This window comes from Gambusia affinis, linkage group LG17 (assembly GCF_019740435.1).
Source record: "Gambusia affinis linkage group LG17, SWU_Gaff_1.0, whole genome shotgun sequence".
Lineage (NCBI taxonomy): Eukaryota > Metazoa > Chordata > Actinopteri > Cyprinodontiformes > Poeciliidae > Gambusia > Gambusia affinis.
The window spans coordinates 2,731,874-2,747,687 of NC_057884.1; the positions used below are offsets into that span (position 1 = coordinate 2,731,874).

General features: G+C 41.3%; 1 protein-coding gene across 7 annotated transcripts in view; it reads right to left on the minus strand.

The window, feature by feature from the left end:
- The window catches only part of LOC122819288 (calcium/calmodulin-dependent protein kinase type II subunit beta), a 46,456-nt gene that overhangs the window by 20,734 nt on the left and 9,908 nt on the right, over positions 1 to 15,814 (minus strand). For 6 of the 7 annotated variants that reach the window (XM_044095902.1, XM_044095907.1, XM_044095901.1 and 3 more), the window contains exons 4-11: positions 14,581 to 14,635; positions 14,080 to 14,145; positions 8,393 to 8,465; positions 5,244 to 5,346; positions 2,339 to 2,422; positions 2,160 to 2,254; positions 1,927 to 2,049; positions 530 to 613 (exon numbers count right to left, since the gene is read on the minus strand). In XM_044095902.1, coding sequence (XP_043951837.1) covers positions 530 to 613; positions 1,927 to 2,049; positions 2,160 to 2,254; positions 2,339 to 2,422; positions 5,244 to 5,346; positions 8,393 to 8,465; positions 14,080 to 14,145; positions 14,581 to 14,635 — 683 coding nt within the window. Of the gene's footprint in view, positions 1 to 529; positions 614 to 1,926; positions 2,050 to 2,159; positions 2,255 to 2,338; positions 2,423 to 5,243; positions 5,347 to 8,392; positions 8,466 to 9,132; positions 9,206 to 14,079; positions 14,146 to 14,580; positions 14,636 to 15,814 lie in introns of all 7 variants that reach the window. The other variant, XM_044095904.1, reaches the window with a different exon arrangement.

A 15,814-nucleotide genomic window follows, 5' to 3' on the forward strand; every position in this document is an offset into this window, starting at 1 on the left:
TGAAACCCATCAACAAATTGTTACATAAAATAAAATATTAATTAATAGCTGTATCGGCATTCACTAAATACTTCTTAAAGTTAAATAATATTGAATATCTTTTCACATTGATAAGTCTTATGAGGATTTTATAATTTTTGTGATTTTTTTTCGCAATTAAAATGACCAATTTTGAAGTGCTAATACAGAAATAATTGTGACAAATTTTCATTATTTGCTCTTATGCAAAAAGAGAAAGGTGGCATCTGTCTAGCCAGGCTTTTTGTGAATTCATAGCCTAGAAAATTCTGTGGACTTTTATTCTGAAATTTGAAACATTATTGTGAAGCCACTTCTTTTAAAGTAGTCACACCTCTGTCTCCGGGGAAACAGACTCCCAGGACTCGCACTCTCTTCCACATTTTCTCCACTGGAAATTTCTTCCCAAACCTTTTTTTTTTTTTTCTTTTTTTTGGAAGGGATTTTGAAAAAAGTAGAGCAATAGAAGAAGAAACAAAATGTCTTCATGACCCATTTAGTGTTTTCACACCTTAAGTTTCCGCCTGGCGTTAAACTTCTTCAGGCACTCGACCGTCTCCTGTCTGTGCATCATGGAGGCCACCGTTGAGCGTTGCTGTGGGGAGAGAGAGAGAGAGAGATGCTGAAAATAAAACATCACAGCAGAAAAGCTTTGGCACTGACAGATTTATGTGGGCAGGAGAGCCTCTGCTTTACACAACACATTTTGTTGATTCTGAGGCTCCCGAGGTACCAGGCCTAAACAGATTCAAGTTGCTCTTCGTGGATTCCGGCCAAAGTGTTTTGAGTGCTTTGCGAGGTTGTGGAGCAGAGCCAGGCATCGGTAAACACAGCAAACTGAACTACAAAGGCGAAAATTATCCGAGGGGCGATATTTGACTTCAGGAAGCCGCTGTTTGCAGCTGAATCTCAAAGCTGCTCAGAGCCAAATAGAAGAAGTGAATCCGTCCTACAAAGTCTTCATTTTGCTCAACAATAAATTCCGTCCCATCTTGAACTCTACGGTTGCTTCAGTTAAATTGGGGACCAACACGGCAACATTTGTTTTACACTGCACTGTGACGAACCAACCAAATGGTTTGAAAAACCTGTTCCCCTCCTCGCCTGTGGAGGCGCTGCACCAAGAGCTACTGAGGGAAACGACACCATAACCTCTGACGAAGACACTGGGCGCAACTTCCTTTTTAACAAAATCTAAACAAAAATGGAGGGATGTCAAATTTTAGCAGCTGTGGGATTTCTCTTTGGTAAAAGACCACGTGTCATTTCTGGACAAGCTCTTTTGGTTGTATTTACCCAAAATGCCCTGCACTGTAGTCCTCTTCCTGATTTTGGATGGTCTGTGGTCCACCTGGCAATCATATAACTTCAAACTGCACCAGAAATCACTCTAACCAAACTGAGACAGGTTTCCTTACAAAACCTTCATCTGGGCTTCCCAAAATTGTTCAAAGGCTCATTTCTGAATATCAAAAATATCTTAAGACGTCTTTCTCTCATTACTCTGACATTTGGCAAACAGAAATTATTCAGGTAAGCTGGACTGACCTAAATTAGGAAAAGTTTAGTCTGATTCATTGTTAGAATGTCTTCTTTCATACAATAAGTGTAAATATCAAGTTTCAACTGTGCAATACCTTGAATGTAAGACCTTGCAATACCTTCTCAGAGAGAAGTCACATGTTTGTATTTCTTTGACACTAATTGTCCAGAGAAAGCCGGGCCTGGTATCTGCTCCAGTCAGGGGTAGATTGCGTGTTTGGGAACAGATGGTGGGAAGGCTTGGCAGCTTCCATCAGATGTTCTGAGACTCCCAATTAAGCCTTTACAAATTAGTCAAAGTGGAGGCGACGAAATATTGTTTTCTGTCAGCAGCAGCGGGTTTCTGGATGTGCGAACGCCACTTACGCAGACCCACGGGTGCTTCAGAGCCTCTTGGGCAGTGATTCTCTTGGCAGGGTTGATAGTCAGCATCTGGTTGATCAGATTTTTAGCTTCAGGAGTCACCGTGTCCCACTCTGGAGAGGGAAACTAATCAAACCCATACATACACACAAACACACACACATTCAGCAAATATGTAAGCAGCGATATATTTTCCATCTCAAGTCAGAGAAAAGCGAAGGAACAAACAAGCTCACATCGTACGCTCCGGCTTTGATCTGCTGGTAGAGCTTGTGCTGGTCTTCGTCCCAGAACGGAGGGTACCCAACCAAAAGAATGTAAAGGATGACGCCTACACACAGGAATACATCTGTCTAGAGTGACGGGCTAGAGAACAAGGAGGCGGCAAGCATGACGATGTAAACAAAGAGCTTACCACATGCCCAGATATCTACAGGTTTACCGTACGCCTCCTTCCTCAGTACTTCTGGGGACAAGTAGCCAGGAGTTCCTGCAAAGCCTGCAAACAGAAACAAGGGGAAAGTAGGACGCACATTCTTAGCATTAAGGTTTCGTTTTAGACGAAGAGCAGGTTTTTTATACTTTTTACAGGTTCGTCTCAAATGATCAGGATATTGCGTAAAAGTGAAAAATGGCAGTCGCCTCGGTAAAGTGAAATGTTTCATTTTTATTGAGATTCACAGAACATTGAGTTAACGTCGTCACACATAAACCAGCTAAAAGATTCCTTAATAAAAACATTAACAGGCAGATGACTCCTTTTCAAAATGAGTCAGAACAACCTTAAAAACATTTAGAGACAAAAGCATCTTTAGCTTCATGAATTTCTGCAACTGGTTCCATGTGGGATGGAGGCGATCAGCCTGTGGCTCTGCGTAGGTGTAATGGACCCCCAGGCTGCTTTGACAGGTGCCTGAAGGTCATCTCTCTTGTTGGGTCTGGTGTCTCTCATCTTCCTCTTGGCAACAGTCCATAGATTCTCTAAAGGTCAGGGGAGTTTGCTGGCCAATCAGGAACAGGAACATGGTCACTGAAGCAGCTTTTGCTACCCTTGGCATTGTTGATTGGTGCCAGGTTCTGCTGGAAAATCAAATAATCTCCATTCAGCTCATCAGCAGAGGGAATCATGAAGTGCTCTAGAATGTCCTGGTAGACGGCTGTGTTGACTGGACTTCAGAAAAGCCAGTGGACCAGAACCAGCAGATGACATGGCGACCCAAACCGTCACTGACTGTGGACACGTCACTCTGGACTTTAACCAAGGTGGATTCTGGTCCTCTCCACTCTGCCTCCAGACTCTGGGACATTCCACCAGCTGTTTGCTAATTGCTGCAGGCTAGTTTGAAGGAGCTGAGTGGGAGGAGTCACAGGGCAGATGTTTGTGACTCACAGGCATGAAAGAATCAAGGCAACACATCGGGTATGTTAACATATCAATGCCCCTTTAAGTGAAACAGGTATGAGTGTGCAAAACCTTCACCTGTAGCTAATTGTTGTATGAACTAAAAACAAGTACTGGAGATTAAACGGTAAAGATTGGTTTCTGGTTCTGTCTCCATTTTTTCTGCATTTACATAAATTTCTAAAGGAATTTCTTTAATAATATATTGAGTTGATTAAATTACACAATCACAACTGAACCACATCATTATCCCTTTGACATGCACGACAGTTCCACCTCGGGACTGTTTAATAAATCGTATTTATCACTCTCCTTCTTTCCAGTGTTTAACTGGGATTGCGCTGCATTCCTCCAGAGCTGGAACCTTTCTTATCTTTAAAGATTAAACGATCTGGCTGCCTTCACTCTCAGAGGCAAACTGTTCCTGGTGAGTCTTAATCAGTTTCCTCCACCCACCGGCAGCATTACAGCCCCAGCTTCCTGCCTCCACTGGATCAATCAGTGGAAACTGTTTCACTTTAACCTCAAATATTGACTCGTCTGGATTTCGTCTGGCTTGTCTCGGCACTGAGCGGATTTGGAGAAGGCGGACAAAGACATCTTAATCAGTTTGCTGGCAGCTATATTTGATGGAGGAGAGATTAGGAAAGTGGGACTCGCCGCCCGTCTACAGGAACGGCTAGCTTTCAATGTTTTAATACAGAGAGAACTGGTGATGAATTGGCTAGAAAATAAAAAAGCTAAATAATAATAAACATGTCCACAGCAAAGAAAGCGAGTAGAGATGTTTTCCACTGCAGCTAAGAAATGCTTCAGATAATCACAGCACTGAGTGCTGTTGAAAAATAGATGACATCCACGCAGAGCTTTTACTTTGGCGCAGCCTCTTTTTGCATCTCTGCCTTGGCTCTGGACCGACAGGAGGAAATGTAGAGCACTTGTTTCAGTTCCTGCAAGCACTTTTCATCTCTGTAACCCATTTACGTTTGCTACCTGAACAGAAAACCACCAACTTTGTTTTAAAATTCGTTCTTATTATTCTTTGGGTACTAAATGGGGAAAATACTGTGGAAAATAGAAGATGGAAGGCCTCCAACTGGATCATTTGTTCAGAGGAGAGGAAGAAAAAGTGCTCAGAGGAGGAGCTTGGTCCTAGAAGGCGGAGCTACGCTCACCCACATGGCTGAATGGTTGCCATGGAGATTAAAGGATTCTCAAACATGCATGACAGCATCAAGGCAACACTCCACATATGGTTTTGATGAGGGAATAAGATCATGACATGATATAAAGCTATAAAAAGTTAATTTTACATAATGCTAAGCCTTTAAAATAATAATAAATAAATTTAAAAAAACTGTTTTTCTCTGATCTTAGTTTTGAACTTTGAGTCACTTTTACTCTAGCTAAAAAGTAACCGATTAATGACAAAACTTTAGAAACTGTGGGCCTGTCTGGTCATTTTCTGATTTGTATCTACAACAATTTACAAATAAATTGTCTACAAAAATCTGACCATTTTGTGGATTTGAATGAAATCTTCCATCTTTCCTTTATTATTTAGCAGATGAAATATAAAAATGCCACGAGACGTTTGTGTTTAAATGCAGTTTCTCTAAATATTTCCTAAAGCTGCAATATTTAACAGCTAACTGCTCATTATTCACATGATTTTAAATTAACTTCTTATTTAACGGGAACACAGCAATTGTGAAATTGTATTTTATTGATATTAGTAGAATATAAACAAATAATTGCACACATTTGTAATGGAAACGCAGCTATTTATAAAATATAAACCTGTGTTTGTATGACTTCTCCCTTTTGGATGATTTGTATATATGTGTGTGTGCATGTGTGCGTGTGTGTGTGTGTGTGTGTGTGTGTGTGTGTGTGTGTGTGTGTGTGTGTAACTTACCAAACCAAGCCTGCTGGTCTCCTTGAACCTCGATAGCCAGTCCAAAGTCAGCCAGCTTCACAGCTGCATTCTTACACTTGCTGGCCAGCAGCAGGTTCTCCGGCTGCAGGCGTAACAAACACCACAGACAAACAGTCACATCAGTACAGCAGCATGGAGCAGATCACTGGCTTTAACAGAGCCAGGCTGGGATCTGAGCAAAGCAGGCCGCTTTGACCGGCGACCGGGTCAGGAAGGAAAAACTCTACAACGTCTGAAGAAATCAACAACCTGAAGAATTCAGCGTGGCTCGGTGGACAACGGACTTTTCCACATTCTGTCACCAGAGCCTCGATGTTTAGTGTGAATTTCAACATTTCACCACACTTAACAGCAACCAGCAGCCTTCAGGAGCCACCTCTTATTTATTTTTTTATTTTTAGAAATGGTAATGTAGTAAATAGCGCATTATGTAAAGTGATATTGTGTTCATCCTAATTGTTGTACTTCTAATAACAGTCATGGTGTAGATCCCACATATGCATTCAAATTGAAATTTTGGTGAATAAACGCCAAACTTTTGATCGTTTAGTCGCCTTTTCAGACTCACAGCCTGAACTCTGGGCTACGAGGCAAAACCATTCAAAATGCATTCAGGGCTTTTATTACATTTTGCGTCGATTATTGCAGGACGCAGTGATGTTGTGTTACATTTTAAAACCTTATTTCATTACATTGTTGCATAATGCAACGGTACGTCGTTGTGTCCACTCTGTCTTTTCTTTCTTTCTTTGTGACTTTTTCTTTGCTTTTATACCAAAACGTGAGCTATTTATGTCCTTCATGTCTGTAAAACGCCTCCATGTTTGTTTTGCAGGTCTGTTCTTTTTATTTCTTCCAGTGTGTAAAACCTGATTCACAAATTAAAAAATACTTTCAGTTATATAATTAAAGACAACTCATTTACATTGATAAAAACTATCCCCAAAACTCCTGCCCCTTATTGTTTCCACGGCATTTTAAGAAGCTGTGAGGACTAATAATAGCTGTGGATGTCGCAGACTGACAGATGGGGTTTAAAGCCTTTTTAATTCAGGACGACGGAAGACGGCTTGTCTGTCTGAGGTAGTGGTGTCTGTGCTGCTCTGATGCTGAGTTAATGATGAGACCGAGGAAAGACACACTGACTGATCTGATGAATCGATCAGTAATCTGCCTAAAGCGGAGCAGCTAGCTCTGTGTTTACCTCCAGCTGGAGCACGGGCATCACACCACCTGCAGCTGGCTGATCTAAACACCTCCGATAAAAACATTCATTCTTTCCTCTTCAGTCAGCCGCCAGCCAGTCTGCAGCTCATTGAGGAGGTTTCTGTTTAAAGGAAGTTGTTCCTTTCTACTCTCACCCTGTGCTTCCTCTGTGGCGTCGAAGCTAAATTTTCATGCAAACCTTTGGTTTTATTGGGAAACGTTTTCATTTCTGGAATCTGACTATATATGACAATTCACCAACAAACACCCCAGTGGGAATCAGATGCACCTGTTTGGGATTGTAAAGCTATACAATGAAAAATGAATAGCAATATTTTTGGTTTATTTATCCTGCAATAACAGAAAACAAATGAGGGTCATATTATTTTCACAATTTCACTCATTAAAAGTTTTAAACCAAATATTAGAGCTTCCAGAAGTACACGGCGTTCCTTCCCTGTCTTTAACGTTTATACTTCCATGTAAAACACGGTTCGACCTCCAGCTGCTGATGTGTTGGTTTGACGTGCATTAAAAAGAAATGTGACATCAGCGTATACAATTTGATTATTAAATGAACACTGTTTATTATCGGGTTGCTCAGCAAACTTTAGGACCAACTTGTTAAAAACTGGTTGACAAATTTCCTCCCATGTCCAACAGGGATGTTATAGTTTGCTGACACGCCCTTAATTACAAACTGTGTTGCTATGGTAACATGACATTTCCATTCGCTTGTCCTCTGCTGGGGAAAAAAAAATTAACCCACGTTATTAAAAATGAACGATGTCTTGGAAACAATCTATTTGGTAGGAAACATGCAGCAGAGCGAAGAGCATCCACAATAACTCAGATTGTTGGCAACATCTGTATTTTCATGCATTCGGGCCCAGAGACGTGCGCAGACATGCTGACTGTTGGACACGTTCACTACACTTACCACGTCTCAACATCCAGCACCAGTCAGACAAGGTGGACAAGGAAGGCAGAAGGAAGAGAATCTGAAAAGTTTCAGCCCAGCTCAGTCAGCAGGTGAGAGCTTTCTGAAATATGAGCATCCGTCACCGACGGGTCACTGGAGGAAATGCACACCCTTCATTCAGCATGAAAACGAAGGTTCAGTGGCTTCCTTGAAAATCCGAGTACAGTCAACCAGAAAACTGTTGAGGTCTTAACTCAGAAATTAAAATTCATCAAGTCGATTTAACAACAGGAGATCAAATGTTTAGTAAACGTTGTCGGTGGAACTGTTTGATGAGCAGTGAATTCACTCATCAGTAAGCCTGTCGTAATCAGCAATGAGTTAACTGATCAACTAATCGTATGACAAATTAAAATGAGCTCAATTTCCATTCTGTTGAATATTTTTTGGAGGGTAATTTTTTTTATTTAGACTTCATAATCCATTTTTATTAATGGTTTCAGGTTTTTTGTGGGTTTTATTTCCTTTTTCTGTACTGGTTTTAGTGGTTGTGTTTTATTTTGGATATTTAAAATGTCTACCAGTTCCAGCATGGAGTGTTATTCTGTACAAAATTAGAGTTCAATAGTTTTGCACTATTATGACGTTTTCAATTTATTAGTTGAAAACTGCATCAAAATGAGAGTATTATCGTTTATCGCAAACATTTCCAGTAACAATTTACCATCCAGCAAACCTTGCTGTTGTGACAGGCCTGGTCACCAGTATAATTAACTTTTCTTCGGCTGAATGAAGTTAGAAAATGCACAGATGCTCTTCCTTCGTTCAACAACTGGCTCATTTATCCTGAACTCAAAACGGTAGTTCACAGTTCACGTCTCCTTTTTTTTCCCCCCTGATTTTAAAACTAAACAGCACAGTTTAGTGACACACACATACACACACACACACACACACACATACACACACACACATCTACACACCCCTGCAGGTGACTCACCTTGAGGTCTCTGTGTACCACCCCCATCTGATGGCAGTGGAGCACGGCCTCCAGGATCTGCTGGATGCAATGACTGCATGCAAACAGCAGGGGGAGCAGGTTAGTCCAAACACACCGAGGCCCATCTCATCTCGGTCACATTCATGCAGAGGCTCCAGTCAGCCGCCACAAACCCCCAACAACACACACATACACATACGTATTCCCACTGAGAAGGACCACTCTCAACACGCGCACACACACACACACACACACACACGCACGCACACACACTACCTGCCAGTGAAAAAACTCAGACAGGTGACACAAAGTGAGACGCCGCTCTGCGTGGGAGACCCTCAGTCTAACCTGTGTTTTCACAGTAATTTATTCACAAACAGCCGCAGCGCCGCATTTGACTTCCAAGTTTCAAGCCTCTGCTTTTTGAAAATGTCTACTTATACACCCTCTCTCGCACGCACACACACACACACGCACACGCACACACACATACTCACTCTCTTTTGCTCTGAGGCTCAGCAGGTCCTGTTGCCAGGACAAGAACTGATCAATTGGGTTTAAAGTAGTGCAACAAGAATCCCAAAAGCAAAAAAAACCAAAACAACCCTGCAGACAGGCAGACGCACACGGAGACAGACAGACAGCAGGCACAGGCAGATTGTTTTAAAATCACAGGCATGTTTCAGAGACACAAGCATGTAAATGCAGGGACACGATACGACATAATGAGACACACACACCTTGAGGTCCCTGTGCACTATGTCATGTTGGTGGGTGTAAGACACACTGTCTAGAATCTGATGGATACAGTGACTGCAGAGACAAAACGACAGGGTGAGCAGCAGGTAAAAGAGAGAAGACAGGGGAGAAGGATGGGGGTTGGGGGGGCAAGGGCTCTTCAAGAAAGAAAAACTGACACAGTAACACACACATTACACTCTACAGGGATTTAAGCCTCCGACTCTCGGCTGGACAAAACATATATATAGGCTTTTGCCAACTGCTCTCTGTGTTCTGCTGACTGGACAGACATTTCATTTGTGTTTACATGAATGCTTTTTGATTCACATTTTTTTGAAATATGTGTACAATTTATGAAATAAGACTACTTTTTATCTTGTTTTATGCTGACACACTAAAAGGTGTTTGATATTCCAACTGGTACGACAATGAGAAACTATTTTCCTAATCAATAAGCCTTCCTTTGGATGAAGTTACAACCTGATCCCAAAAGCTCAAAGACTGAGCTCAGAACTTTGTTGATTTACCCAAACTGGGTTTTGTCTGACAATCAAATGTTTTTCACCCGTTAGACTAGTATTGATAGCAGAAGTAAAAATGATTGTCTATTTCACTAACATGGTTTGTTAGTGTCGTGTGACCAGCACTGCAGAATTTGCTCTGATTCCCAGAAGTCCTGATGAGATGTGCTGAGCAGACAAAACACTGATCATGACTATCAAAATAAATGTAAAGTATTGTATAAGTGTAAGAAGTAAAAAACTTCTGTTAAATGGTGAAGAGAAATTTCAGCTGGTTCAGTCCACTTTCACACCTGTTCCCCTCCTAGCCTGTGGTGGCGCTGGACCAAGAACCACTGAAGGAAACGACATGAAAACCTCTACATATGAGTGCAACTTCCTTTCTCACAAAATGGCTTCCAGGAGCCATTAGCTCAAAGTCATACCAGATACAAATATGTGCACCAAAATACTGGTTGTAAAATTGCTTAAATATGAAGCAATTTTGTTTAGTGTTGATACAAAACAAGAAAATCTGTTACTTTTAAATCCGACTAGCCAAACTATTTACATGGATGTTCCTTAGAAATAGCTCAGAAAATGTTTTGCATCCCTGGTTCATTTTGAACTAAAGGTCAACAGAGTCAGTTTTGATCATTCAGCTTTTGTGGCCTCATCCAAATTTTTATTAAATTTTTTCAGCTGTGCAAACATTCAGTTACAGCTGTCCCAAAGATGGTACAAGAACAGTTTTGTTCTTTTTAAAGAAATACAACTAGGAATGTTCACCTGAGGATTTTATGGTATCTGATGCATGCCAAAGCTGCTTGCAGCATTTTCTGACACAGAGACCTTGTATTGTGGTTGTATAACACATAACTCACCAATTCCATTTTGGACAAAGCGTTGCCATTTTTAATATATTCTGTCAACACTGCAGTTTTCTCCTCAATGTCTCCTCCACCTCGGTTAACTCTTTCCAGGAAACTGTAATGTCTTTACACCATTTATCATATGTTTCTAATAAGAGGTCTGGCTGAACACACAACTGCAGTCTTCAATAAACTGACATCTTGGTAAAGATCTTTTCACGTTGAGCCCTTTTTCGTAGTGCTAAGCTAACATTAGCTATATTGCTCTCTGCAAAATGTTGATAATTCATTTCATAACTGTTTCCATTGCAGTTCATTGCAGTTTAAGAAGCAAACTACTCATTACGTTAGCATTGGAGAGGCTAATGACTAGGATGATAGACTAGCACAAGCCACTGGATAACCTACTCTCTCTGCTGTCCGTTAGCATGGGTAGCCTGGCGTTATCATTCCAAACGCTAATGACTAGCATGCTTATGCTGATCAATAACTGGATAAGACACTGTAAAAAAAAAACTTTCATCAAGATGTATCTAATGCATGTAAGCAACATGTATTATATGTGTTGGGATGTGATCTTTTGACAGAATTTACTGTGACCTGGCATGACATCAAGGCTAAATAAATAAACATAAAATATACATACAAAATATTATGGTTGCAATTAGCCTATCCATGCTAGGTGACTAGCCTGTGCAGGTTAGTTGTTAGCCTCTCCAATGCTAACGCAACTGAATAGTCTCCTTCTGCTTTGCCAGTCAGTTGCTGGTGTCAGCCCATCATTAATCACATCATTAGCTGGCTTCGAAATGGATGTTTCATCTTGTGTTAAGGACATTGCTGCAGCTGGGTGCACAATAGTCTTAATTTTGGCCCTAATACTGCACCATACATCATTGCCGTCATACATACACCAGGTTGTAAAAGGCACTAGTTGCTCATGCTCAACTTTTTGTGACAGAACCTCTTGACAAAAACAAATATCTAAGATTTTCTTGGATTTAAGTGGACAGAATAAATAATTTGGGTTGATCTGAGAGCTCAACAGGATGCAGATGGAACACAGAAAAGAAATTCAGTGAGACACTTTGGGCATAAATACAGGGAAGTTCTTCACACTCCCACACACAAACATCCACACATGCATACGCTCACACTTACACAGTTAACATAGAATCAAGGAAACAACCTGGGTATCACATGGGAAGGACATGAAATGCAGAAATAATGCCCTTTAAAAGAAAGTAAACAGTAATCTTCATCTGTTTGCATCAAGATTCTGCTGACTGACCAATTTACATTCATGATGTTCTATTGGAATAACTTTATCTATAATAGTTCTAGTCAGAACTCAACTTCAACATTTGGATGGATGAGCTTAGAAAAAACTACAGATTCCAGGATCATTCACCCATGCTAGTCATACCAGTGCATTGCATTTAGGGTATTCCATTGAGTTTGCATATGATATTTATGATGTATTGGTGTATTATCTGTAGTACACAGGACTCTGCACTTATATTGCCTATATATTGTATATACTGTAGGTATATTTTCTGCCCTTCTGTTGCCCGATGAGGTCAGGTATTGATCCAACATGATAAAATACCAATTACACACTATAATGTACATCATGCAGACAGTGCAGGCAGTTGAACAAAGCTTTTCCTTCACAAAATTCCTGAGGAGAACATAGAAATTTTATTGTCAGGTCTTCATGTCTTCAGTGGACCTGAAGAAGATTCATGATTGTAATCCTTGAGGTATCCTGTGATACCAGGTCAGCCTGCTTCCTGGCTGGTGTTCAAAGGGCTTCCCTATCCTTTTATGTTTCAGTAAAAGCTGTGTCCACATCCTGAGCACAAACTTGAGTTTGTTCCCACCACAGGATGGACTCACTCTGCCAGGGTTGTCTCTTTATCACTGACCCTTTTTTGCGGTATTCATAGACTGGACTCAAAATGTAGCTATGGATACAAGGGAGTCTGGTTTGGGAATTTTAGGGTCTCATTTTTGCCTTTTGTAGATCTTATGATTCTGTTGGCCTTACAAGCCATGATCCTCAGAGTATACTGGAGGGTTCACACACAACTGTAAAATGGCTGGACGGGATAGGAGTCAACTCCTTTGAGTTTGAAGGTTCTGCCTCAGGATTTGGAGTCTTGTTCAACAGGACAAGTGAGTAGAGGATGGACTGTGAGATACATGGACAGACCAGGACCTCTTCTGAAGAAGTGAGGATACTTCCTGGGTCTGTCTTTGTAAAAATAAAAGCTCAGACAAAAGTGAAGCTGTACTGGTCCGTCTGCGCTGCCACCCTTACCTATTTTCCTGATAAATGAATCATGATTGAAAGGTACAATCTTGGAAACAAGCCACTGAAATGAGCTTCTTCTATAGGCTGGCGATGATTCAGTCTTAGTGATGGAATGAGACGCTCCTGCTCCTCTGTACTGAGAGGAGTCAGTTAGTGTCTGATGCCATTGGGGCGCCTTCCTTTGGAGGCATTCTAGGGAGGTGCATCCCATTGGAGTGAGACACTGGGACAGACCTACAACTTTGTATTGTCTTGACCCTGCTGACTGACTACACAGTCTTGAACTTGCAAGAATTTAAATTATTGCGAGTTCAACTTCTAGTGATTTATGTAGACCTTAATCTCTCAAATTGATTTAAGTCTACATCCTGGAGGGCTACAGTATGATCATATTCCATATCCTTCTGATTAAGGAACACCCCAGAATAAAGTGAGGCTGAGCAGCGGAAGTTCAGTGTTTCCTTATCCTTGCGACCTGAAGACAACTAATAGTTGGTTGATGGGAACATTTTGTGTCGCTGCTGTAACTCTGGATCCTCACTGTGCACGGATCCTCCTGCTGTTGGAATATTTGATTCAAGGTAAAGTATGGTCTGTAAATTTTAAACCAGCAAATCCACTCTGAACATTACATTACCTTTCAATAAATGCGTTTTTCCATTAAAATGAACGAAAATGAGCCAGAAATTTGGCAACAGGTGCAAGGAGTGACAAGAAGGCGAAAGATGACATATTTATGGAGTTTTGAGAATAAAGCCGCTAAAATCTCTCATTATCCCTGCTTCTCTCTTCCTTTCACTACTGTCCCCTTCTATTCTTCTTTCTCGCCTCCACAAACCGCCTCCTCGCTCAAATTGATTTAGGTCTACCTCTTGAGGGGCTACAGCGTGGGCTTGTGTGCACTTTTTGTTGTTGTTGTTGTTTGTGTGCATGTTGTTCTCTCTGTAAATTCTGACTCTGGTGGTTGGGGGGAAGCTCCCTTTCGACCTCCATTTGGCTCATGGAAAGAAAACCAAAAAACAGTGCAGAGGTGGGATCCATCAGAGATCACAATGCGCAATGCCCAAAAACAGGAGAGGCAGACGTCTACGAGCAATGTGTCAAAACATTTTCTGCCTAAACAAGAGGAGAGCAAACTCTCCGGGCTGCTGGAGGACTGCAGAGGCTGGAGAAGCAACACATGGAGGGGAAGAATGCAGAGGAGAGGGAACGGAGGCGCGTGTGCGTGTGTGTGTGTGTGTGTGTGAGGGGGGTTACCTGGCGTCTGCTTCGCTGTAGTACTCCCTAGCCACGATGTCCTCAAACAGCTCCCCTCCTGTCACCCTGAGAGACGGAAGGGATGGAGTTTGAAATTACACACTTTTGTTTCATTCACACATACACACACACACACACACACACACACACATACACACGCATACAAACAGGAATAGGAGGGGGATGTCCTCATTAGGGGGAAACCCCGGCTGCAGGATTCTCTCTGACAGTGTTGCCATGGAGACTAGCTCCAGTGCGGGGGAGTTGTGGCTGCATATGTGTGCGTGCGTGTGTGTGTGTGTGTGTGTGTGTTAGAGTGTGCACAGCACCAAGCGGGAGCCGCGAGCAGTGAGGGGAGGGTGAGTGTGTGCGGTTATGTAATGGGAGAGGGGGAGTAAGAAGGGGATGAAGAGAGAAGGAATGCAGAGATGGGGATGTAAAGTAACGCATGGAGGTGATGGAGGGCTAGAATCAACGCAAGGAGCAGGTTCAGGAACTTACAGGTCAAAGATAAGGTAGTGGAAGCCTTCCTCTGAGATGCTGTCATGGAGACGAACTGCAACAGAAACATCAAGATCGTCCTTAAACTGAAGCCCACATCGTGTCTGTCTTCTTTAGAAATTAGAGATGCACCGATACAATATGAATATCTGTAAAGGACCCGATATTGGAAAAAAAAAAGATCCTAGATCAGGTATCAGTGACGATGTTCCTGATCCACAAGGGCAGCTCTATTCAGTCTAATTCTATGCTCTGTGTTGTCATGCTTTATTTATTTTACATTATATTTAGAATTCCTCATTGAACTTTCTGAACCATTTGCAAAGAGGTTTGTTACAGTTTAATTTTACAAGTTTGACCAAGATAGTCTACCTATTGATTTTCTTAGTTTCAGTTTCTTTATTATTTATTTTCCATTGGCTCTTCCACTTCTAATCGCACTGATTAAACAAATTAACGTTGTTTTACATGTTTGTCCAAATTTGTGAAGCTATTGGTGTATTTAGGTGTGCTGGACTAGTGCAGAGTTATCAAATACATTTGTAATTCAGAACATTTATATCTGTGTTTAAAAAAAGAAGCATTTTTCAGTATCGGCCGATACTGAACCTCGGATATCGGCGTCAGTATTGAAAGTGTAAAAAGTGGATCAGTCCATCTCTGTTAGAAATCCTCCATATTTACTGAACTGAACTGAACAGCTCTGTCCGCCGAAAAGCTGATGAACCTTTCTGAGTTCATTTCCTGTCTCTATCAAACGCCGATCTGCTGTGAACTGTCGCAGGTTGACACATGCAAATCCCAAATGTGTCAACGCTGTCACAGCTACGCAATCCCACCCGCTGCAGTCTGAAAACCCGACTCAAATGGAGACGGACAATTTGCCTGCAGGATTTCTGAACTGGATCCTCCCCAAAAGTCTCACGTCAGCTTTCACTTGGCTTTGTGTTTCTTTAATAAACATGGACAGAGTGGAATCTGTTAGGTCATTTTATAGACTAAAGATAGTTTTATACAAATGTACAACCCTAATTCTTTCTTTTTTTTTTTTCTTTTTTTTTTATTAAATCCGGATACCCCAGATCAGGGTTCTGCAGCCAAATAAAACTCACAAATGTCACACAACTTTTTGAAAAAACGACCAATTATCATTTTCTGTTATCATTTTTAAACAACCATCAATTTATTTCTAATTTTAGGATTTAAAACAAAGATAAATATAACATTTAGCAAG